Genomic DNA, 24,388 nt, shown 5'->3' with positions numbered 1-24,388 from the left:
TTGCGGGCAAAAATAATTTCTTATTTTGTATTGTTTATTCAAGTATTTTAGATGTAGACACAGTATTACAGTAGGCTCAGCATTACAGTAAACACAGCATTACTGTAGGCCCTGTGTTACCATAGGCACAGCATTACAGTAGACACAGAATTACAGTAGGCCCAGTGTTACCGTAGGCAGAGCTGTGTTGTGATTGGCTCCCCCCCCGATGCCTGCAGGAGTATGGCATCTCCCAGCCGGAGAAGCTGGACATCGCCAAAGGCTACTGTACGCCGCTGATCCGGAAGATCCGCTCGGACCTGCAGAGGACGCAGGACGACGACACCGTGAACAAGCTTCACCCCGTGTAAGGACCTCTGTGGTCTCCTCAAAAATGCTTTATTTTTAAAAATATTTTATTTAAATATAAACTATTGTGTTATTATATATATAGCATAATATTTGTGGCACCTCATCCAGGTTAGTTTTTCTGAAGGGTTAGTGTTTCTGTGCCCAGACACTGGAACTCACTTCCCCCCATCTGTCCGAAACTCAGACTCACTCCCCCTATCTCACCTCCTGTCTCAAAACCCATCTATTCCAAACTGTTTATCATTAAAATCTCCCCCATATCTCCCTGGCCACCCTCCCCTCCCACACTCCCACACACCCACGCCTGTCTCTCACTCTCTCCCTGTCTTCCTTCACCATGTTCTACTGCTGTGTCGTCTTATTGCTGTACTTGTGCTTTCTGTTTTGTGTTATCTTTTAATTTTGTATGTTTGTAAAGTGTCTATGGGTTGGGGGAAAAGTGCTATATATATATAAAATGTATTATTTTATTATTATTATTGAAGGTGTACTGTATATTTGTGAGATTCTTCCGCAATAGCGTCATTTGTTTTGGCAGAATTTTGTTACTCACTGTCACGAGTCGCATATTCCTGAACTGAATTCCTGAAATTCCCGAATTCCTGAGCTTCCTCCCAGGGTAAACACGGCTGTTCTGTTCTCTGCTGCGTTTCCGTCGGTCTCCTCCAGGTATTCCAGCGGCGTGATGTCACCGGAGCGACACGTGCGGACCAGGCTGTACTTCACCAGCGAGAGTCACGTCCACTCCCTGCTCTCCATCCTACGCTACGGGTCCCTGTGTGATGTAAGCGTCCCACGCGTAGCGTTTTTTTACGACAGTAATTCTTTTTTTTTTATTTCCCAAATCACTTGGGACTATGGCAGGGGAGAGTTAAGTTAAATTTGCCTGTGAACATAACAGGAAGGTAATTATTGAAATATATTTACAAAATGTATTTATTTATTTAAGTGTTTGCATCTAAAATCAGAACAATACATGAATTAATTGCTGCTTGCAGCTGTATTTGTTAATGACAGTTCTAATATATTACCCTAAAAATAAATTTGCAAATGAAAGCGGACTGATGGTTCACACTGTACAGAACGCTGTGGAATTTCATATTGGAAAAGCAGGTTAGTCAGCTTGCTGGTATTTTATGGCTGTTTTGATTTCATGACGTCTTATGTCCTAATTATAGGCATCACTGTGTTTTCTTTTCAAATGAAAGATGATCACATTCAGATCCGCTGCTTACAGAACACAAACATTGTTGACTATAAAGTGACTCTTTGTTTAGTCTTTATTGTATTCATTGCATCATTACATTTATCTACTGACTCCAAACACACTTCCCAGTAATAAGGAATGACAGTAGCGTGACCCCGGATGCCGGCTCACTATGAACTACAAATCTCCCCCCAGGAGACCAAGGATGACCAGTGGAAGAGGGCTATGGACTATCTGAAGGTGGTCAGCGAGCTGAACTACATGACCCAGATCGTCATCATGCTGTACGAGGACCCGAATAAGGTACCGCCCCGCTACGTGCCTGCTTCTTCTTGTCAACTTTATTTATAAAGTGTGTTTAAAAACAATCGACGTTGACTGTACAACTTCGATAACTAAATAAATACATGAATATAAATGTGGACATGAAGGGTTGAACACACTACTGCTGATAAAGCACAGTAAGCAGCCCACTAAAAGACAACAGACCTCATGTAACACTCAGAAGCCAGGGAGTGAAGCAGGGTTTGAGGGGGGATTTAGGTGTCGATAGTGGGGCAGGCCCGGTACTGAGGGGTCGATAGACTGGTCCACAGCCTCCGGGCCAGTGCCAGCAGAGACGCCATTAGCCTTCGGCTTTAACCTAGCCTGTGGAATACAGAATAACATCTGCTCAGAGGACCCAAGCGACTAGAGGTGGAATTCGAGGAGGGGAGGGGGAGGTGGGAGGGGGACAAGGAGGGAGGCAAGGATGTCAGAAGGTGCCAAACCCATTCAGTGCTTTAAAAGAAGAACAACCGGTAAAGCCTTAAAGACGTGTTTCTCGTCCCTCGTGTCCGCTAACCTCCGCCCTGTCCCCCCCCCCCCCCCGAGGACCCCTCGTCGGAGGAGCGCTTCCACGTGGAGCTGCACTTCAGCCCCGGGGCCAAAGGGTGCGAGGACGACCGGAACCTGCCCTCTGGGTTCGGCTACCGGCCCGCGTCCCGCGAGGTGAGGGTCCCGTGCCCGCCGCACATCCACCCCTTTACATACGTTTCCTCTTCACAAATAAAGCCTGGATTTCAGATAATAAAAGTGGGAAAAATCACCACATAAATGCCCATGCATTTTTCTGTTGACTTCTCAATGAATGATTGAGCCTTTAAAATCCTGAGTCATAATTTAGTTTTGACAGTTACCCACGGTATCAGCGATCTGGAACCGTGGTTCAGCATATGCAGCTTCCAGAATGGAAATTTAGTAAGTGTTGTATGGGCCCATTGCAAAACATTGGCATCTCCAGTGCCCCCTGCAGGCATTCTCAGGCCAGTGGCCTGCCTTCAGCCTTAATTCTGCAGCTAACGGTAATAATCCTGTTTGTACAGCCGAATGTAGTATATTCATTAATGGTTTTTGACCAATTGGTATCTGCCCACAGATTGGACGATACACAATGTAGTATGTGTAGTAAAATAGAGGACAGTATAACACAACATCAACAGTTAGACTGTCTCACTTTCACGCAGAAGAAGTTACACTGTCTCACTCACACACAGAACGAGTTACACTGTCTCACTCACACACAGAACGAGTTACACTGTCTCACTCACACACAGAACGAGTTACACTGTCTCACTCACACACAGAACGAGTTACACTGTCTCACTCGCACACAGAACGAGTTACACTGTCTCACTCGCACACAGAACGAGTTACACTGTCTCACTCGCACACAGAACGAGTTACACTGTCTCACTCGCACACAGAACGAGTTACACTGTCTCACTCGCACGCAGAACGAGTTACACTGTCTCACTCGCACGCAGAACGAGTTACACTGTCTCACTCGCACGCAGAACGAGTTACACTGTCTCACTCGCACGCAGAAGGAGTTACACTGTCTCACTCGCACACAGAAGGAGTTACACTGTCTCACTCGCACACAGAACGAGTTACACTGTCTCACTCGCACACAGAACGAGTTACACTGTCTCACTCGCACACAGAACGAGTTACACTGTCTCACTCACACACAGAACGAGTTACACTGTCTCACTCACACACAGAACGAGTTACACTGTCTCACTCACACGCAGAACGAGTTACGCTGTCTCACTCGCACACAGAACGAGTTACGCTGTCTCACTCACACACAGAACGAGTTACACTGTCTCACTCACACACAGAACGAGTTACACTGTCTCACTCACACGCAGAACGAGTTACACTGTCTCACTCGCACACAGAACGAGTTACACTGTCTCACTCGCACACAGAACGAGTTACACTGTCTCACTCACACGCAGAACGAGTTACACTGTCTCACTCGCACACAGAACGAGTTACACTGTCTCACTCGCACACAGAACGAGTTACACTGTCTCACTCTCAGAACAAGTTACACTGTCTCACTCGCACGCAGAACGAGTTACACTGTCTCACTCGCACACAGAACGAGTTACACTGTCTCACTCTCAGAACAAGTTACACTGTCTCACTCGCACACAGAACGAGTTACACTGTCTCACTCACACACAGAACGAGTTACACTGTCTCACTCACACACAGAACGAGTTACACTGTCTCACTCACACACAGAACGAGTTACACTGTCTCACTCACACGCAGAACGAGTTACACTGTCTCACTCGCACACAGAACGAGTTACACTGTCTCACTCTCAGAACAAGTTACACTGTCTCACTCGCACGCAGAACGAGTTACACTGTCTCACTCACACACAGAACGAGTTACACTGTCTCTCCACTCATCACACAGAACGAGTTACACTGTCTCACTCACACACAGAACGAGTTACCACTGTCTCACTCACACACAGAACGAGTTACACTGTCTCACTCACACACAGAACGAGTTACACTGTCTCACTCACACACAGAACGAGTTACACTGTCTCACTCGCACACAGAACGAGTTACACTGTCTCACTCGCACGCAGAACGAGTTACGCTGTCTCACTCGCACGCAGAACGAGTTACGCTGTCTCACTCGCACACAGAACGAGTTACGCTGTCTCACTCACACACAGAAGGAGTTACGCTGTCTCACTCACACACAGAACGAGTTACACTGTCTCACTCACACACAGAACGAGTTACACTGTCTCACTCACACACAGAACGAGTTACACTGTCTCACTCACACACAGAACGAGTTACACTGTCTCACTCACAACAGAACGAGTTACGCTGTCTCACTCAACACCAGACGAGTTACGTGTCTCACTCCACACAGAACGAGTTACGCTGTCTCACTCACACACAGAACGAGTTACACTGTCTCACTCACACACAGAACGAGTTACACTGTCTCACTCACACTCAGAACGAGTTACACTGTCTCACTCACACACAGAACGAGTTACACTGTCTCACTCACACGCAGAACGAGTTACACTGTCTCACTCGCACGCAGAACGAGTTACACTGTCTCACTCGCACGCAGAACGAGTTACACTGTCTCACTCGCACGCAGAACGAGTTACACTGTATCACTCGCACACAGAACGAGTTACACTGTCTCACTCGCACACAGAACGAGTTACACTGTCTCACTCACACGCAGAACGAGTTACACTGTCTCACTCGCACACAGAACGAGTTACACTGTCTCACTCGCACGCAGAACGAGTTACACTGTCTCACTCGCACGCAGAACGAGTTACACTGTCTCACTCGCACACAGAACGAAGGCTCAAAGAAAAAGTCCCAGAACGACAGCGATGAGGAGTCGGCGAAACGGGACGAGCCGGACCGGGCCCTCATGATGTTCAGGCCTCTGGTTTCCGACCCCATCTACATCCACAGGAAGTCGCCTCTGCCTCGATCTAAAAAGATCGGTTCTGTGGAGGTAAGTGCTCCGTCATAATAGCTAGGCAGACCAATATTTATATTTATGCTGCTATTATCTTCATATTCAAGGTGAAAAATGATTAGGAAAGCTGATTGTAATGTTATACGGTTTACAGGAATTGCAGAGTATTGGTTTTGTTATTATCTTCATTTATATTCAAGGTGAAAAATGATTAAGGAAGCTGTTTGTAATGTTGTAAGGTTTACAGCAACTGCAGAGTATTTATTAAAATGGCAGAACTGTTAGAATGAATCAGCTTCCTGGCACAAAGAAGTGCTTAGTTTTAGTGCCATCTAGTGTGTTGTTGGTGTCGAATAACTGAGTTAATCAGCCTGGTCACATTAGTATTCCACGCACGGGGGATACACAGCAATGTGTTTCTCATGCTAGGCTAAGTACATTTAACAGGGCATACTGTACAGACTGGTGCTAATTCAAACAGGGGAAAAAAAACACTGTTTATTTTTTATGTGTGCTTAACCTGAGCTGGAAATATGCACCCGTACTTTTAAATGTGCCAAAACTGCACATATTAGTGCACAGTTGAGACTTACTGTCTACGCTCAGTTTAATTTACCAATCCTCATAGGATTTATGATGTGATTTGGCCTATTTTTCCTGAATTTGGATAGGAGGATTATCAGAATGCAACATGCTAAACAGCCATGTTTTTTCATGTATTGTTCTTCATGTTTATTATTTATTATCATTATTATTACTGTTTTTAAATAAAATGTTAAATTGCTGTGTCTTCATGTTCTTTCAGTAATGCAGGTTGTATGATGTATAATTCCGGAATCCATAGCGGATGTGTTATGATAATACCTTTGTCCTTCAGGAAATTTCGCAAGTCCGTTCTGAAGTCCGTGTTCTAAGCCTTACCTGAACACTTCACTTCAGCCCCTCTTATTCCCACTAGTTTCCATTCCATACCTCAGTAATACACTAAACAAGCAGTCCCATTGTACCATCCCGGCATGCCTGAGATGTCATAGTAGATTGTTTTATTTATTTTTTTAATATCCCCTGAGGTGTAAGAGTAGACTGCATGAACCTTCACTTCGCTTTTTAAGAAAAAGCATTGTTAGAGTTGTATTGAATATGACCAGTTCATCCTCAGAGCAAAAGAAAGTAACCAAAAAAAAAAAACTCCTTTTTATGCAATGCCAATTCATTTTATTCTCTATTTTAAAGATATTAGATAGATAGAAATGTACGTAGGGAAGTTGAGTCTTTAATGTCATGTTCAGGTTTTTTGTGTGGAGCGCATACAGCAGTGTAAAATCAATTCAGTGTTTTTTTTTATGTTGTTTTTTTGCTGTTTATCAAGCCAGCTAGATTGCTGTCTAGATGCTTTCTGTCTGATCGTGTCATTTCTGTCTTTCGTTTGACCTTTAATCCCCCTGAAAGTCTGCAGATAAAAGCTGCGCTTATTAACGGCTGTCTTGTACCAGGGTGGTTAGCTGAGGTCATTTCACAAGCTTGAAATCAGATAAGTGCCTCAAAGTGCTTCAATTTAATTATCCTCTAAATATGCTGAGGTCAGCTTTCCAAAGCTAAATCGACTGAGGTCAAGTGCTCAAACCCAGCTCCACTGTGCTGTGCCACACCATTAAGAAAAAAAAGTAAAAACTTCAAAATTTTGAAGATGAAATTACTCGTAAAGTTTGCTTTAAAAAGAAGCGATTTCTTAACTGAGATACAGAAGTGTACGGTATTGGCAAGTCACCTTGTGGTTGGATTGCACCAGCTGTGTGTAAGTTTATCTGTACTGCTCACCGCCATTCCCAAATCCCGTTTCAACCAACCGGCGAGTAAGAGATTGTGAGTTTCTAATAATAATAATAATAATAAATTTATTTTATATAGCGCTTTTCAAGAACTCAAAGACGCTTTCTCAAAGAGTTTCTGAGGAGTGCCTCCCCAGGAGAGAGAGAGGGTTTCGGTTGGCATGGTAACGCCAGAGCCATCCTCTGCAGATCCTTTGTTGGCATCTCTTCCGTTTGATTGGCCACTTGACTCGAGTTGCCTGTGATGTCACAGTAGAGCTGTACAGTGCACTGGCTCGGCGTCTCTGTGGCTCTAGCGGGCCGTGTGCAAAGCCAGCTGTGCCTGTTAGCTGGCTCTCCCCCACAACGTGCGTGTGCTGTCCCTGTTTCTGACGGGGGACCCTGCAAGCACCTTCACTGGCCCTGCCATGGTCATTGGGCACCTCAAATTGGGCACAAAGCAGGGGGGGGGAGGGATGGATGGATGGATGGATGGAACTATTCAAATGAAAGACATTTGGATTTCTCTCTTTCTCTCTCCTTCCATCTCTTTATTTCACAGTCTCTGTGGGAGCTCCTGTGGGTCTCTCTCTATTGCGCTGGGTCCTCCAAACCCCCCCCCCCCCACCCGTTTTTACTTCCTTGCCAAGAAAAACCACTCCCATAATTCCCTCTGAGCATCCTCCTGCTCTCTTTGCCGTTACTAGTTGGGTTTACTGCAGGTGGCATCTGAAATCCACTCTTGCTTTTATGGTTGAACATTACATGTTGGTTCTGAGACTGAAGGGTAGCCAATCAGCAGTCACTGATTTCTTTTGTTATTAAGTTGTTGATTCAAATTCTTCTTTTGAAATGTTAGCCTATGCTTTTATTTGCGTATATACTGTAATTTGTAGCTAACTAAAGTAGTCATCAAGTGTGCTAACCTCTGTGTAGTGGCTAACTGTAGAAGTTATAGCTTGCAGTGGGGACTGTGTGATTGAAAGTGTACACTTAATGGCTGCCGTGTACGAAAATTCAGCGACAAAATGTTTCTCAGTCTCCTTGCGTTGGATTAGCCTGCAGCATTAAAGAGGAAGTGTCTGTTAACCATGGCACTTTATGACATCCAGAACCTTTACCTCATAATTTATTTCAAAGCTTTGATTTGTTAAATTAATTTTTTATTTTTTATTTTATTTCTCTCTTGACTTTAGTGAATTTGGTTTTCCATAGCTTGGAACATTTAAGTGCTCTGGCTTGTACATTGATGTCAATCTTACGTAGTACCTTAGCCATACTATTAGTATTTAATGTGGTGAACCGCTTTAGTAATGTGTAAATTCAGACTCTGTAAATACCCGAAACCTTACGCTAAACTTGCACATAGCTGGTGTGATTGCCCTTTGGTTGCACATAGCTGGTGTGATTGCCCCTTGGTTGCACATAGCTGGTGTGATTGCCCTTTGATTGCACATAGCTGGTGTGATTGCCCCTTAGCTTTAATCAGCTGGACAGGGCTTCATTACAAAGAACACGTCATTGCGCAACTGGGATTTTCCTGTGTTATACAAGTTGTGTTTTCTGAACAGCTCTGTCTATTGAAGGAAAAGGAAAACAAGTTAGGATAAATAAATCCTGAGGAGTAGGTTGTGTATAATTATCAGACCTGGGACAGATCCTTTATTTGAAATACTTTAGAGTTGTAAATTAGCTTCTGATTACTGACAAAATAATAAATCTTCAGTATGCAGAATTTTAAAAAAATTGATTGAACGCTTTTGTTAGTAGCATGTTTCTTTCAAAAAACTTTTAGGGACCTGCATAACCGTTTTCTGCAAATGTTGACCATCATCGAAACAGACCCAGGTGTGATATTTATGCATACTTACTTCTTGGACGCAAATGTGTCATCAGTGAACAATAATTGAGTCCATTGGTTCTGCTTTTCTCCTAGTCGCCAGTGCAGACAGACTATAGCAAGACCTCATCGGCAAAAGTATGACGATGCATTTATCCAAAGCAAGGATGTACTGTAGCTGTGAATGTTGATTGGACACGTAGCTGGACTGTTTTTTTTTTTTTTGTTTTTTTTTTATGTTGCATGACTGTGCTGTTTCTTTATTTTTTGATTTTTTTGCCCCCCCCTTTCTCACCTCCAGGAAGAAAGCCCCCTGAGTGTGTCTAGCCCTGACTCTATTGGTACCTGGATTCATTACACCTGTGGTGTTGGTACTGGGCGTCGAAGACGCAGATCAGGGGACCAAATAACTTCCTCCCCCGTCTCCCCCAAATCACTGGCTTTCACTTCCAGTATTTTTGGCTCATGGCAACAGGTTTTTACAAATTTATTCATTATTCATATGAAAAAAAGAAAAAAAGACGTATTTATTTAAATTTTTTTTTTTTTTTTGCAAATCCAAGTTATTATTGTGAATATTGAGGCAGTCAACAAGGACACCTAATCGGCAGATCAATATAAAGGCACTGTTTTCAGTCATTTTTCCCCTTTCCCATCCCGTTTGAAGGACCAGCGTGAAAGGGTTTTATGCTTAGAAAGACCAGCATGGAAGGGCTTTTAATTAGCTTATTCATTCATTTGGTTCTGACACTTAAAGTGACGCTTAGTCTTTTCCTTTAAGTGTTCAAACGGGATGGCTGACGGTTGTTGATTTGTGAAGGTTACGGATTATGAAGTTGAGTCGTCTTGGAAACACCAGTGGTGCATACTTTTGCTGTTCTGGAGCATAACTTCCAAATTCTTTATTTTATAATTGTAAAACCATTAATCGCTTAAAATGTCTAACACCATAATTAGAGTGACTACACGAAGGACACAGCAAAAGTACATGACAGATGAATATTGATGAATATGAATTTCACTTGGACCAGTTTTCACGTTCTGTTATTTTATATAACTCACAATGGTTATTTAAGGTGATTCGTTGATTTTCAAAGGATCTCTTAAAAGCAATAACTGTTCTGCTTCCTTGAAGCTCCTCAGAACTGGCTCCTCTTATGTTGGAAGAGTGTGTAGAGATGCATCATGGGATACGTTGAGGAGAGTTTAGTTGCCCATTACAGGAGAACCTCAGCTATACAAATGCAATCTTTGGGAATGTTCATAATTGAAAGTAAAGTTAAACTTCATTAAGTTTTACTCGTTTTGTTACTCTGATAGCTGATCACTTCCTATTCCTGAGGTTCTATTGTATTTCCATATTATAGCATATGATCACATACCACCATTGAATGTAACATACCGCCATTTTATGTGTCAAACATGATGTAATTTTGGTTAGATATAATCATGAATATGATAGTTTTGACTTGTTTTCCAAACACTTGCAGCAGTGTAAGAAGCAGGTCTGCCTTTTTAATCGTACAAATATGATTCAGATTTGGAACACATTCCTGATTTTGTTTTCACATCATTTTTTGAAGATTACTCTTGAGGCTTGGCAGTACGTTGTAAATTTATTTCCTGCCCTAGCTGTTGCATCATACAGTATTTGTCATGGTTTGCTACAGCTTGCCTGTATTGCCCGTTCGTGAAATCTAATAGTGTCATCATTTCTTACAGTACCAAGTAATAACTCTTCCTAAGGAGTCCACTGAATGAACATAGTGCCTGAAGGAAATTGTCAACAACAAATCAGTGTCAATCGGCAGGACGTACTTTACTAGTTAAACTATGCACATTTAGCATTAGTTGGATATGCTCTCGGTTTTTCAGTGTAATGTAAAAAGTGTTTTACTTAATAACTATTTACAGGTGGATCAACCTACAGAACAGCATTAGACTGTCACCACTGTGCAGTGTCTCTCACCTGGCGTTCAGCCAACATTTCTTTTGCGTTTTTAATTAAATTTTAACATTTTTTTTTAGAGCAGGAAATGAAGGTGGTTCTTTACATTTATCTGCTGAAGCTCAAGTATTAGCTGTCCTTAGCGACTCGCTCAAGTTCTCCGTGGAGTAACGAGAAGGTCGACATCGCGGCTGCCGATGGCACCGCAGGAGTGACTGACTTGGCGCTCAGATTTTGGATTTATGTTTTTGGGGGTGGGGGGGTGTCTTTGTCCTTTCAGTTGCCAAGCTTTTTTGTCTCTTCCAAAACTCGAGTTCATCTCTCTGGCTTGCACTCTTCTGCTAAACACTGTTTCTCCCGGGTCCCAGATTTTGCTAATTTGCAACGCAGGATTTTGCTACAATTGTTGTGCTTCAGGTTCCCCTTTACACAACTTGCAGGCATACAGACATCCGTATGAATGAGCCGTTATGGTCGTTAGACTCAAACTGTTTTTTGAAAAATGGAATGCAAGGTCGTTTTTCCATTTTTATGAATTTCTAAATAGTGTATGTCATTGCAGATTCCCCAGATACTGAGAGTGAAATGTGTTACTGTTGAGAAGACCCTTCATTTTCCCTCTGCTGTCAATTTGATTCCAGCCGAATTCAATATGCAGCAAGAATTAGGGCAACGTTACTAAAATGACTCTATCGACGGCTTCCTGCCGAACGGGCATGGGATTATGGTGTCCTAGAGCTGTCAGTTGACAAGAGAATGCCTGCACATCAAAGTCTTTAGAATCTACAGTCACTGTTGCCACATTACGCAGCTTGGCCCTAACTGTAAAAATTAAAAATTAAGTATGGCCACAAAAAAAACTGTATTTAGGTTCCTTGTTAATATCTGTGCCTCATACAGAACCTGACGTTTTGATTTGTAGAAGGACCTAGGTGATTATTTTTGGAATTTTCATTTTTCTCTGCATTTCCTTGTGCACTGTGAGGTGTTTAAAAACACCTCCTGACAGCAGTTTTGGTAGTTAGGCCCGCTGAATATTCACTAGTTTGTGTCAGCTTAGGCCTGGTGCACGCTATAGGGCACTTCCGATATCCTCGTCGATATCGAAGATGTGGGAGACCCCCATACACAGTGACAGATGACAGATCTCACTGATATTTCTAGGCGGTTTGGCCAAGAAGGAGCATCGCACGCATAACATTTACACTCACAGTCACAAGTCCCGACTCTCAGCACCTGGGATTCTGCAGAAACTCGCGCGTTCCAATGTGACGTTGGAGCCGAACAAGCGATCCGCTTCCCGGTCAGCTCTGCTCTCATTGGCTACCGCGGGTTTCGGTTCGAGATTCCGTCGCCGTTCCCCCCCTCACGCCACAGGCTTTCGAGCCGTGAATATCAAACTTGTTTGGTGTTCGTGATTTGAAATGGTGGCGACCCCCAAGCTAATCAGGAAAGGGTTCACATTCTGTCTGTGAACACCTCACACTACAGGAAGATCGGTTCAGGCCAGCCTCAAATCGGAAAACCCCTGCATTTGTCGCGAGGTGCGAATCAGGCCTAAAATGGGGCCCCAAATGGGGCCCGATTATCCTGTAGTGTGCACCAGGCACTACGACCGCCACAGGAAAGGGCAACTACTGCAGGTCCCCAGGGGCCAATCAGGTTCTCTTCTGTCAATGAAAGAAGTGGTTGTCCTGACTTCCCCCCTTCCTCTACAAATTAAAATAAATAAATAAAAATAATCAATTTACTTCAATTAAACGAAGCAGACGTTGGCTGGAATGTGGACCATCTGACACTGAGGCCTCTAGGCTTGAGGATCACAAGTTGCCCTTACCTGAGGAGCAGGTGAGTGGCGTGTGCAGGTGTGGAAGTGGGGCTGTAGTGTCCTGCCTCCATCGCTTACCCACTGGTCAACAGCTATGTATCCTACCTGTCCTGTAACAAAATCCTGCCATGTAGGGGGGGGGGGGGGGGGTTAAAAAATAAAAAAATCAGTGATGCCGTTGGATCCGTGCACGAAACAGTGATCTTACCCTCTTCTAAAATAAAAGTTTAAATTGTGTACGTTTGTGCGCACGCGCACACACACACACACACACTCTGTTTCTGTTTTTGTTTCTCCCTCCTCTCTCTGAGACAGGTGCGGTGTTGTGTATCTCTGGTAAAAGTCGCACAAGACGTGATTGTTGACCTGACTCATGCTCTCAAACTGTTGCCATGTCTCCTCATTCCTCCCGCATTCCTCTCTCTCTCTATTTGTCCTTGAATATGCATCCCCCTCTCTCTCTCTCTCTTTGTCCTTGGGTATGCATCCTCCTTAATTGCAAGGATCTCATACGTGGAATGAACTGCCTTTTTTTTTTTTTTGGTCATGAGGATGTTGCATGGACCCCCATCGTCTCTGTAATAAAAATTTTTGTCAGTCTTGTTTTGGTCTCGTCCGTCGTCTTCGTCGTCGTTGTTGTGTATGGCGCTCTTAGCGCTAACGTTTTTCAGTGCTGCTTATTAACATTCGTCTGTTCGTCCAAGAAAGGCCTCTGCTATGAACACAGTGTTTTTGGACGCCCCACCCACCTGGAGTTTGTCCTCAGAGCGGTCTTCGTAGTTTTCGGATTTTCACTCGACTCCTTTTGCTTCGACGTTTGCAGGTTTTGTCGGAGAACAACAGCCACGCTCGCGCTGGCAGGCTCATCTCGGAACACAAGCTCACCACAGGAATCGGTAAGCCCTTCCTCTTTGATGTTGAATGCCTAAACGTTCATAAGTTCATAAATTAAAAACAAAAAAATTTAAAAAAGTGCATGCCAATTAGTACAATTTTGTATATTTGTCGTAATGGAAAGTCATCAGCAAAGCCTTTTGTGCATATTTCCAGGCCCTTGTTTGTATAGTAATAGTTAGGCCTTGTTATTAACCCAGTAAAATTACATTAATTTCATTTTTTTTGGGTCTGATCCACCTTAATTCCAGCCTTTAGTTCCGCTTTAATATTAGCAGACCTGGAACAATGAGAGAATGCACAAAGTGCAGTACTCCACTGCAGTCGTATTGACTTGTATTTTGCAGTGTTTTTTGTGGGATCAGTGTCATGCACTGATCCCAGAAATGTTTAGTCATTTTGTCCGCAGAAATGATGTAAGATTGTGGATGTGTGACAAGTGTAATTTTCTCTCACTTATTTCAAACCTTTGCTCTGTTTGGGTGGGTCTTCGCAAATCTTCAGTACTTAAGCAACATCTGCTTTTCTGAGGCTTTTGGCCTACTGTTTGTTTGAACTGGAATGATCAGTTACTAAATTTGTGCTATGAAGCTTATTCAAGCAACTATACTGATCTGTTTTTCTAATGTTTAATGGAGACAAAGATTTTTGCCACATAACTTAACCGATATGGTGCTGACTCAAAATCACACACATGCTGGTAATGTCTTCTGTCAAAAAAAGGAATGCAGTTTGATTTCTAATGATACAGTTTCGAGTTATTAAGAGTCTAAAAGTCGTCAAATATTTGAATTTTTAACTCATTTCATTTGTTGTGCTCTTGAGTAATCTCTCATAATTGTATTTATTTGATAATATTGGGTTTCTATACATTTGTGGAAGACTGATATTTGGCAACAGAAAAAATAAGAAGATAAAACGGCTGTCTTTCCTAGTCCACTCCAGTCGGGGGACGAAAATAATGGCCATTTGCACCATAGCAAGAAATTGATTGATCGTTTTCATTTGTTTCAGTGTGAGGGAGTGTACATACTTCCTCATACAAACCTCGTGCCCCCCAGGGTTGGTAAAAAAAGTTCCAGATCCCTGGTCCACTAAAAATATAAAATTGGGGGGGTGGGGGCTAACGAATGTCGCACAGCAACAATTAAAACGAACGGGGGCGAACCTTTCGATTCGGGCGCAAAAGAACGATCGCTAAAGATCGCTAAAGATGAACCTTAACTCCCGTTCTGCACCCGCCAAAACGAAACGTTTTTTTTTAGCGCCCCGTTCGTCCCGCGACCACGCGGAGCGACATTACCGCCGTTGTGCGTAAAAAAAAAAAATTTTTTTTTTTTTTTAAGCGGTTGACTTTGGGGGCGGCACACGAAGGGAGCGTTTGTGGCAAGAATCTGCTGTAGAGTGCATGCTGCATGTGGCGCGGCGGCGGCGGCGTGTGGCGGTCCCCAGAAACACTGTGCGTTGTGTGTGTGTGTGTGTTTGTGTGTGCGCGTGCGTGTGTGTGTTTTCTCTAACTCCCATCAGGCCCTCATTGCGCGGGGCTCTTCAGCACCATGGTGCTCGGCGCCTCCTCCAGCGCCCCTAACCTGCAGGATTACGCTCGCGCGCACCGTAAAAAGCTCACCTCCTCCGGCTTCCTGGAGGGTATGTGCAGACACGCACACACATCTTTTTTTTAAAGAGATGATCGATCCTCTACCCGTTTTTTTTTGTTCGTTTTTTTGGGGTTTTTTTGGGGTTTTTTTGGTCTGTTTTTCCGTTCCTCCCCCCCTCCCTTCCTCCTCATGAAGGAATCCTGGAACTTTCACATTCTGTGTTCCCCGGGGGTTCGGTGTGTGTGTCTGTGTGTGTGTGTGAGTGTATGTGGGCATCGTTGTAATGATTGAGTCCCTTCCATTTGGTGTCCCCTTCACTTTTGATGTTCATCAGCTGGCTTTTGGGCACAGAGAAAATTCCATACATTATTCGTCCATACAGTATTCGCATTGCTGGAATGCTATAAATAAGTTATTTGCGGTGAAGTCAGTCATTTACGGGTTTAAATACATTTTGTCGGCATTTAAAGCTGCATTATTAGCTTTGATAAAGTCATTAAATGCTTGATTGCACCATTTTTGGAGATAGTCTTTGGATTGTCCACATACTGGAGATGGGTTTTACGTGTTTCTTCTCAAAAGCTTACGTTTATACTTAAAAGTTATTCAAGTTATCATTCGTAATGAAAAATCGAAGTTGGTACTACAACAGGAAAAGTCAGGTTGTTCGTTTTGCCTTAATTTCGGTATCATAGTTACCCGTTCTGTACCGGTTTCTGTACGGTTTCGCCCGTGTCCACATTAGTCCTACTGCTGCTCCTTAGCGTTCCAGTTGCGTTAATGTCCGTGTGTTTTTAACGAGTGAAAGCCGTGAGGAATTCTGTCCCAGAACGGTTTCTCAAAATCTCAGCATTTTTTTAAAGAGCATTTAGAAGGGGGCGTGAGATTCGTGTGGCCTGGCCGGTTGTAGATTAATTCTGAATGAACTGGAGAGAGGCCTGTGGCACCTGTCGGGAGATGGCACAGAGGCGCTCGGCCAATCAGGACCGCTCTAGGGGTTGAATAAGGCAGCGATTGGCTAAAGTCCACACGCAGGATTTTCCAGGCCTAAAATGGCTATTGATTGAAAGGAAACTGCAAAAATCTATAGCACACACTTGGGGCTGTCCAGAACTGAAGAGTTTGACACCCCTGTCCTAAAGGTCACAGGTCACAGGTCACGGGACCTCAGTGCTCTTGTCTGCTGATCTTTTAATTCAGTTTGAGCACTGGTAATTTAATTAATTGAACACACTTGGAATTTCCCCTGATGTCCCTCTGCAAAATCCAGGATTCCTTGAACACCCAGTGCTCGGGCATTATGTCTTGATTTTTTCCCCATGAAAAATTATGCATCATGTTACCGTCTGATCGAATATTATTTTTATATGGAGAAATCTCATCCATCATTTTTCCATCAAAATACTCTGCATAGGAATGAGTGGGTGGTTTACCCCTTTAAGGTGTGAGGTCACAAATGCGTAATTAGAACATTCCATTGCTGATGTAACAGTCGGTTCTCGTAAGTGAAAGCAGTGGAGTTCTGGAACACTGGCTTAGAACGTTGGGAAAAGAAACATTCCAAAAAAACGTACTCTTCCGGGGGGAAGGGGCGTGGGGGGGGGGAGGGGAATCTCACGTTGCAGGGCCTGTGTTGTGCAGCGCATTCGACGTTCCTGTCAACGTTCTCCCCATTTTCGACTGATCACCGTTGGTCATTTTCACCTGTGAGCGAGCGCTAACCTTCCGCTTGCGGTGTCCGCACTGTGCGCTGGGCTGAGAGCAGAATCTTTAACAACACACTGTAACACACTAAAAAAAACGGAAAACAAAAACAAAAAGGAGTCTCCGCCCTTCTTTTCCTGGCCCTTCTTTCTTGCATGCCATCTAATACTTGGCTTTCTTTCTTTACCTTCTGTGATTGATTTCTTTCTGTTAGCCGTTTCTGTTAGCTGTTGTACATTTCAGGTACCTGTTCTTCTCTTTCTCAGAGACCACCCGTGGTTCTGCTGTAAAAAGATTTTCTATCTCATTTGCTCGACACCCGACCAATGGTATGTTTGCTTTTGTTGTTTTTTTTAATGATGCTCTCTTGCCTCATCTCCTACTTTTTTTAAAATTTATTTTGTGGATAGAGTTCCTCCATCAGCCCCCCACCGCCCCGCCCCCCCCCCTCCTAACTTCAGTGAAATGCACATGGAATGTAACCATGAACTCTGAGACCTGATATGCGCATGTGTCCTGCAAATTCCATCTGCAAGCACGTACTCAGAAAAAGAAAAAAAGGGGGAAAAATAAAACATTCTGTCCCTTTCCAGTTACTCTGTAGCTTATCGGTACATTTTCTGGGGGGGGGGGGGGGCTTTGTAGAACCTACCTGCCCCCTCTGCCTGCAGAACTGTAGATTGGTGAGTTCTTAGCATCAAAATTTCGCCTGTTGTGTTTGAGCTACTGTGCTTTTGTTCCCCCTCCTTTTTTCTTTGGTTATTTTAATGAATTTCTCATTATCAAAATGTTAGTTTTCTCAGAATGAGAACCCTGATGAAGCTATGGCAGAATTCAGCATCACCATGCTTTGCTTTTACAGTAGGCCAGGAAATGTATAATAATGGTTAGGCTAGTAAACTTATTCACTTGCAAATTTGACAAGATTTTTTAAAAATTTGAAGTTAAATACCTTTTGCTCCCCAATTTGCAATGCCCAGTCACGCTCACATTGTAACACTCACGAGCACAGCCTCCGTTGTCTGTTCAGGAGGGTGCAGACAAGCGTATTAGCTTCCTGCCACAACACAGTTAGGAAATCAAGCTTACACAGGCATGAGTCAGAGGAGGACTGTTCACGGATCAGACTGTGGACTCCGTCCATGCACTCGAACAGTCTTTTTTTTTTGTTTGTTTTTAATGTTTTTTTTGTGCTTTTTTCAGCTTTATTAGACAGGATAGTGTAGAGAGACAGATAGAACTAGGAGGAGAGAGTGAGAGAGTGAGAGACATGCGACAATGGTCGGCGGTCGGACTCGAACCGCCGACGTCGCGGCTTGCAATGAGCACGTGGACAGCGCTCTACGGGCTGCGCCACACGAGACCCCCCCCCCCCCGCACTAGAACCGTCTTAACGGGGGGCACCCAGCGGCCCCAAGATATTTATCCAGACATTTTATTTATGACTTAAGGTGTAGTAACAGACCATCTCCATTAGTTTGATAGTAATGGATTGTAGAGAAGCTATAATCTCCTCTTCTTTCATTCTTTGGCTTAAAAGCAAAGTGTTCGTTTTATTTATGCGTATTAACTCTATACATATTAAATGTTTATTAGACACAGAAAACATGTTTATACTTGTTAAAAGAGCGTTTGAAGAACTGGTGATCCTTATCTTTTAAATTTGCTTTTCATGATTTTTTTTTGTTTGTTTTTTGTTTTTTTTAAATCTGCTTTTCTAAATGGGTCAGTGTTTTCCAGTTTGTTCTGTGGTAAGTGTTGATTATGTTTCATTTACCCATTTCTTTCCTGAATGTTTGTTTGGTCTTTTCCTTTTGTGTAGTTTCCTGATTTGCGTTCCCTAGAAGTGCCCAGCTTCCTCCATCTCTTAGCTGTCTGACCCCTTCTCTCCTTCAACCCGTCTCACCTCCTTTTGTCTTTGTTGCGCCACTTGAACCTTCAGACCTTTGGCAGCAGTGTAGTGTAATGGGTAAGGAGCTGGTCTAGTAACCTAAAGGTCACAGGTTCGATTCCCAGGTGGGACCTCTGCCCTTGTTCCCTTGAGAAAGGTACTTAACCTGCATTGCTTTGGTATATATCCAGCTGTATAAATGGATGTCATTTCAATGCTGTGTAAAAAGTTGTGTAAGTCGCCTGGATAACATAAACGCCTGTAATGTAGCCCGGAAGGCTGGGAAAGTGTTGCTCTCTCTTGTTTTAGAAGGTACCGACCAAAAATCCTCTTGGCTAAAATAGTTAGAATTTCCTACCTTGAGGGTTTTAAAAAAAACTTTACAACATTGGGTTGTCATAGCTTTAGATTTTAATCCAGGCAGTTCATTATTCAGGATCAGCTGATCATGCTCCCTGGTCTATTTGAACATTAAATATCAAGATAGGATGTTCAGCGATAATGGATGGAGAAAATGGACGTCCGAATGTGGAGTCCTTTTGCGGATCTGTTCTTTGCCAGCGAATTAGTGTCCAGTTACTTGAAGGCAAAATGGTCGTGTATGTAGAACTCCCAACACAGATTTTAAAAAATGGAGAATACTGCACAGAATCATTATAATTGTTAAATAGTTGTTGGGTAAATAAGTTTGTACGTTTTAATGCATTGTCTTTCCTTTTACCTGATTTTTTTACATGCTTCAGGTCAGTATGTTTTCTTTTTGTTTTGTTTTTTTGCCCTCAAGCTGAAAGGACATTTTTCTCACTCTATTCCTTTGTCTTGCTGCTAATGTTGATTTAAAAAGATGCTCTTTTTTTTTAATCGTGGTGGTATTGACCTTTTTTGTCTACCATGCTTCCTTTGCAAGCATTGCAGTCATGTACACATTTGGCTGCGGTTTGTAGTTTTAATTAGAAAACGGTTAATGCAGTTATGAAGTTGGATGAAATTACTTGTTTCATTAGTGTGAATGAAAATAATTATGTAAATACCCTGTAATTCATGCATATAAATTCTGGTTATAATATATTTGAATGATAGAATTTTTAAAGTAATATGATTAGTTTACCCTTGTGCTCGCATTGTAAAAGAACACATCCTAGAATGCATTAACTATATTTGTTAAGTTACATTTGGAATATAATTCAAGGCTGTTGTATTTTAAAGAGCCAGGAAAATTCTGTTAATGTCTAAAATTTACTTAATTGCAAAAAAACTGTCGGGGCCAATTGAAAATGAAAATCTGACATCGTGCCAAAAAGACCCCAGAAATGTAACTACCACTTTAAACTTCTTAATTATTGGCTGAACAGTGGAATTTTGGCGTCTTCCTTTTTTGTTTTAACCATGTTTCTTCAAAAAAAAAAAAAAAAATTCCCTTTTATCGTGGTGGGATTTTACATGTGTGTTACCTCATTTTTATTCCCCAGTGGAACAGGAAACCTTGGGAAGCCAAAAAGAGTTCCCCAACTTGAAGTAGCATGCTAATGCAGATTTATTTTTGTTGGAGTCTATTTAGAGTAATCATTAGAAATGTGGCATATCTTTTGTTGAAGAATAGTTTGAAACAAAATCTTTTTTTCTTAAAAAATGTATTAGTATAAATTTTCCCATTCATGAGCATACAGTGTATGTAATTGCCAGTATAATTTAATTTAAAGGCTTATTTCTTAATCATTTAAAGATGTGAATAATTGTGGAGGGAACTGAAACTTTTTTTTCACCTTGTTCATTCAGATTTAAACGTGTTGTGAAACCATTTTTTTTTTTATTTCACCAAATCCGACCATGTCCTTCTTTTTGTGGATCGGTCCGTCTCATAGTAAAATTAGCACTGAATGCAGCTGAGGTAAGTGCCCTGGTGATTTGTATTGGCGTGTCACCTGGCTTAGAGAAGGGTCTGGGTAGGTAGAGCTCTTCTGCAGTTAATTCAATCTCATTTGTCTCCTTCCATGGGATGTTCGGTGCAGATTTACATCTGGTAAATAAATGGTGGATGTTATTTATTTATTTATTTATTTATTTATTTATTTATTTTTATTTTCTTTCACTCCCCCCCCCCCCCCTTCCTCTTTTCTCCTTCATTGCCGGCTTCATCATTCATTGCCCGAATGTGAGCTCACTCATCGCCCCGCCCCCGGTGCTGTCCTGCAGTCTTTTTTTTGGCGTCCCACGGCTGTTTTTTCGGCACTGATTTGGTCCCCCCCCCCCCCCCCCTCGGTTTGTCTCCCCCCAGGTTTTGAGCTGTACTCCATGGTCCCGTCGATCTGCCCCCTGGAGACCCTGCACAACTCGCTCTCGCTGAAGCAGGTCGACGACTTCCTGGCTTCCGTGGCGATGTCTCACGAGGCCATCGTGGACACGCCCACATCCTCCCCAGGTGCGCGTGTCATTGCATTACATTGCATTACGTTGCATTGCATTACATTGCATTACGTTGCATTGCATTACATTACGTTGCATTACATTGCATTACATTGCATTACGTTGCATTGCATTACATTACGTTGCATTACATTACATTACATTGCATTATGTTGCATTGCATTACATTACGTTGCATTACATTACATTACGTTGCATTACATTACATTACGTTGCATTACATTACGTTGCATTACATTACATTATGTTGCATTACATTACATTACATTGCATTACATTACGTTGCATTACATTACATTACGTTGCATTACATTACATTATGTTGCATTACATTACATTACATTGCATTACATTACGTTGCATTACATTACATTACATTGCATTATGTTGCATTGCATTACATTACGTTGCATTACATTACTTTACGTTGCATTACATTACATTATGTTGCATTACATTACATTACATTGCATTACATTACGTTGCATTACATTTATTTGGCAGACGCTTTTATCCAAAGCAACATACAATACAAGTTGAGTGCATAACTAAGGTAATTGGAGCAACTACCTGCAACACAGGTCTGATAAGGTACAGTGCTCATTTTGTAACGATTATTCGTAGCCATGAACACATTAAGTCTAGACTTAAGTGTCCCTCAGACTTAAGTACTGTGATCCTCTGAACACCAGTAATCAGGGTTTTGTGCTGAAGATTAGGTAGTAGCTGTGCACCACACGTTTCTTTACAATGATATCCTTCAGGATTGTGTTTGTTTTTTGTTTTTTTTTTTAACTAAAACTGGTTGTTTAACATAAGAGATTTTATTTTGTTTGTTTATTTATTTATTTATTTTGTGTGTGTGTGTCTTTGTTCCAGCTTCAAACTTGTGCTGCAGTCCCATTCCACTGAAGAAGCCCCCTTTGAACACGTACACTCCCGCAAAAGTGCTTCCTTGCCCGTTCACCTCGAGCAAGAAAACGCTAGAAAGAGCTGTGACCGGTGAGGACATGTATTTATTTATTTATTCTTTTTACACTATATGGAACCTGCTTCTGCACAAGGTTAGACTGAACACAGTTCATGTTTACATGAGTTCACAGATGTTTATGCAAACATGCAGAGCAACTTTCACAACTTATATTTTATAGCGCTTTGCTTCAAGGGTATAACCGCAGTGCCCCATCTAGGATTCAAACCCGCAGCCCCCAGTCCCCTGAACCCTTATGCAGTTCTGCAGTACGTGTGACATAGCTGTTTGGCTCTTCTCTCCCGCAGTGTGTGGCGGGTCACCCAACAGATCGCCGAGGGGGGGTCTGGCCACGCCCCCCAGGGAGGACGAACCGACGCAGGTGCCGTCCCCAAAATGCACCCTGGAGGAGAAAGCTGTCCTGGAGCCCCCCGGCGTGGAGTCCGAACCCCCAGCTGGGACCTCCTCCCCCACCCTGCAACCTCCACCTCACGATACCCCCAACCTACCCCCGTCTGACGACACCCACAGTGGCAAGGCGCCCCCTCAGCGCCACCCTTGTGATACCCCTGCCGATAAAGCCCCCCAGCAGTGCTTCTCTCCTGCCCCTCCCAGTGAGAAATCGCCCTCGCCTGGCCCGTCCCATGATTCCCCTGTTGGGACGCCCCCTCGCGATACCTCAGGAGACAGAGGGTCCGAGCGGACCGCACCCCACGACATGGCTGCTGACAGAACTCCCCCAAAACCCTCTCTCCTTGGTCCCCATGGAGACGAAGCGCGGCATTAGCCCCCGCCCCCCTACCCCAACCCCCCCCCCAAAAAAAGCCGAGGGTAGGACGCATAATGTACTGTCACACGCACAGGCTGCGTGAAACAAAATAAATAAAACTGCTGTCCTTAGTAGTCATTCGTTTTCTGAAAATTAGTCCGCCGTTCGAGCGTCCGTCGAGGCGTCGATCACGAAGAATGAAGGCTGAATTCCCAAGACTCCACCCTGATCATGCGTCACATGTTTAAAAATAAATTAATTAATTAAAAATAATAAAGAGGGTTCTGAAGGGCAAAGCTCCCAACTGACATTATGAGACAAAATTAACTGTTACGGATCAGTCGAATGTTACTGGTTGACGGGTTCCACTCACGTCACTTACTCATTGGCTTTCACAACGATATTTGAACTTTATATATAATGCATCAGACATTAGTGTTTTGCACATCGGACTTTTGTTACTTTAACTGTGTAAAAAAACATATATATATATGGGGTTTGATGGTACCTGAAGTATTTTATTATACAAAGAGGTGTACAGTAGTTCTGTAAGCATAGCAATTTCAAGTACTGCGTCTGTTCGTATAAACAAGCGACCATAAATCACCAAAGATGTTCTTGAGAGGTACCAGTGTCTGTATTATGTTGATTGTCCGTCTCTGTATTGTTTGTTCGGTAAGCTCCCATGTCTTAGGAGGTGTTGAACAGTCGTAAGACATGGGTCCTCAAAGAGCCAAACTAATGGCCAGAATACCAATTTTGAAAGACCAGATGGTTGACCAGTGACCATTGAAATGTCACTTCAGTTAGTAAAGGAATTTAAGATTGTGAACCGTATTTAATTTGCCTTACAAGCACATCGCTAATCGTATTTCTTTCATTTTTTTTATCCATTGTGATTGAAAAGATTGTTGTACATATTCTGTATTGGCTACACTGGACATCCTGACCTGTAAATATTTTAAACTCATGAATCTCATCGTGGTAATATTGACCATCTTAAACCTGATCTGCAAATGGTTTTCAACGCTATGTTTTGCAGTTGTAAGGTGCCCATGTAAAAACCAACGCACCCCTGGAGTTTTTAAGGAATGTAATATTAGTTTTCAGAATTAAAATAAAACATGAAAAAGTCATTTTTATCTGAGATGTGAAGTTTTACTTTAAATTGAAAATTGTAATTCTTAGACACCTGGCTCTAGTCAAATATGCAATGCTGAACTTGGAACTGACTGCTGTGGTCAGATCAGACCAAAGTTGAGCTTTTTCTTTTTTTTTTTTGCTAAGCACCACAGGGGTGTATTTTGTGTCCGAAGAAGGACGCTTATGTTGGGGGGGGGGGG

General features: G+C 42.8%; 1 protein-coding gene across 1 annotated transcript in view; it reads left to right on the top strand.

Annotated features, from left to right (window-relative positions):
• ppip5k2 (diphosphoinositol pentakisphosphate kinase 2) overlaps window positions 1-24,181 on the top strand; it is a 49,081-nt gene extending 24,900 nt beyond the window's left edge. Inside the window, exons 21-33 of the mRNA XM_064308858.1 lie at window positions 219-346; window positions 1,021-1,135; window positions 1,754-1,861; window positions 2,432-2,548; window positions 5,243-5,407; window positions 9,321-9,494; window positions 13,619-13,691; window positions 15,217-15,336; window positions 17,258-17,320; window positions 18,722-18,742; window positions 21,158-21,301; window positions 22,186-22,308; window positions 22,585-24,181. Coding sequence (XP_064164928.1) covers window positions 219-346; window positions 1,021-1,135; window positions 1,754-1,861; window positions 2,432-2,548; window positions 5,243-5,407; window positions 9,321-9,494; window positions 13,619-13,691; window positions 15,217-15,336; window positions 17,258-17,320; window positions 18,722-18,742; window positions 21,158-21,301; window positions 22,186-22,308; window positions 22,585-23,063 — 1,830 coding nt within the window. The 3' untranslated portion in view covers window positions 23,064-24,181. The remainder of the gene's footprint in view (window positions 1-218; window positions 347-1,020; window positions 1,136-1,753; window positions 1,862-2,431; window positions 2,549-5,242; window positions 5,408-9,320; window positions 9,495-13,618; window positions 13,692-15,216; window positions 15,337-17,257; window positions 17,321-18,721; window positions 18,743-21,157; window positions 21,302-22,185; window positions 22,309-22,584) is intronic.
• The last annotated feature ends 207 nt before the right edge of the window (window positions 24,182-24,388 follow it).

The sequence above is a fragment of the Anguilla rostrata genome, chromosome 14 (genome assembly GCF_018555375.3).
Source record: "Anguilla rostrata isolate EN2019 chromosome 14, ASM1855537v3, whole genome shotgun sequence".
In the NCBI taxonomy this organism is placed as follows: Eukaryota; Metazoa; Chordata; class Actinopteri; order Anguilliformes; family Anguillidae; genus Anguilla; species Anguilla rostrata.
The sequence above is the reverse complement of the archived record's forward strand: the minus strand, read 5'-3'. Positions and strand labels throughout refer to the sequence as shown.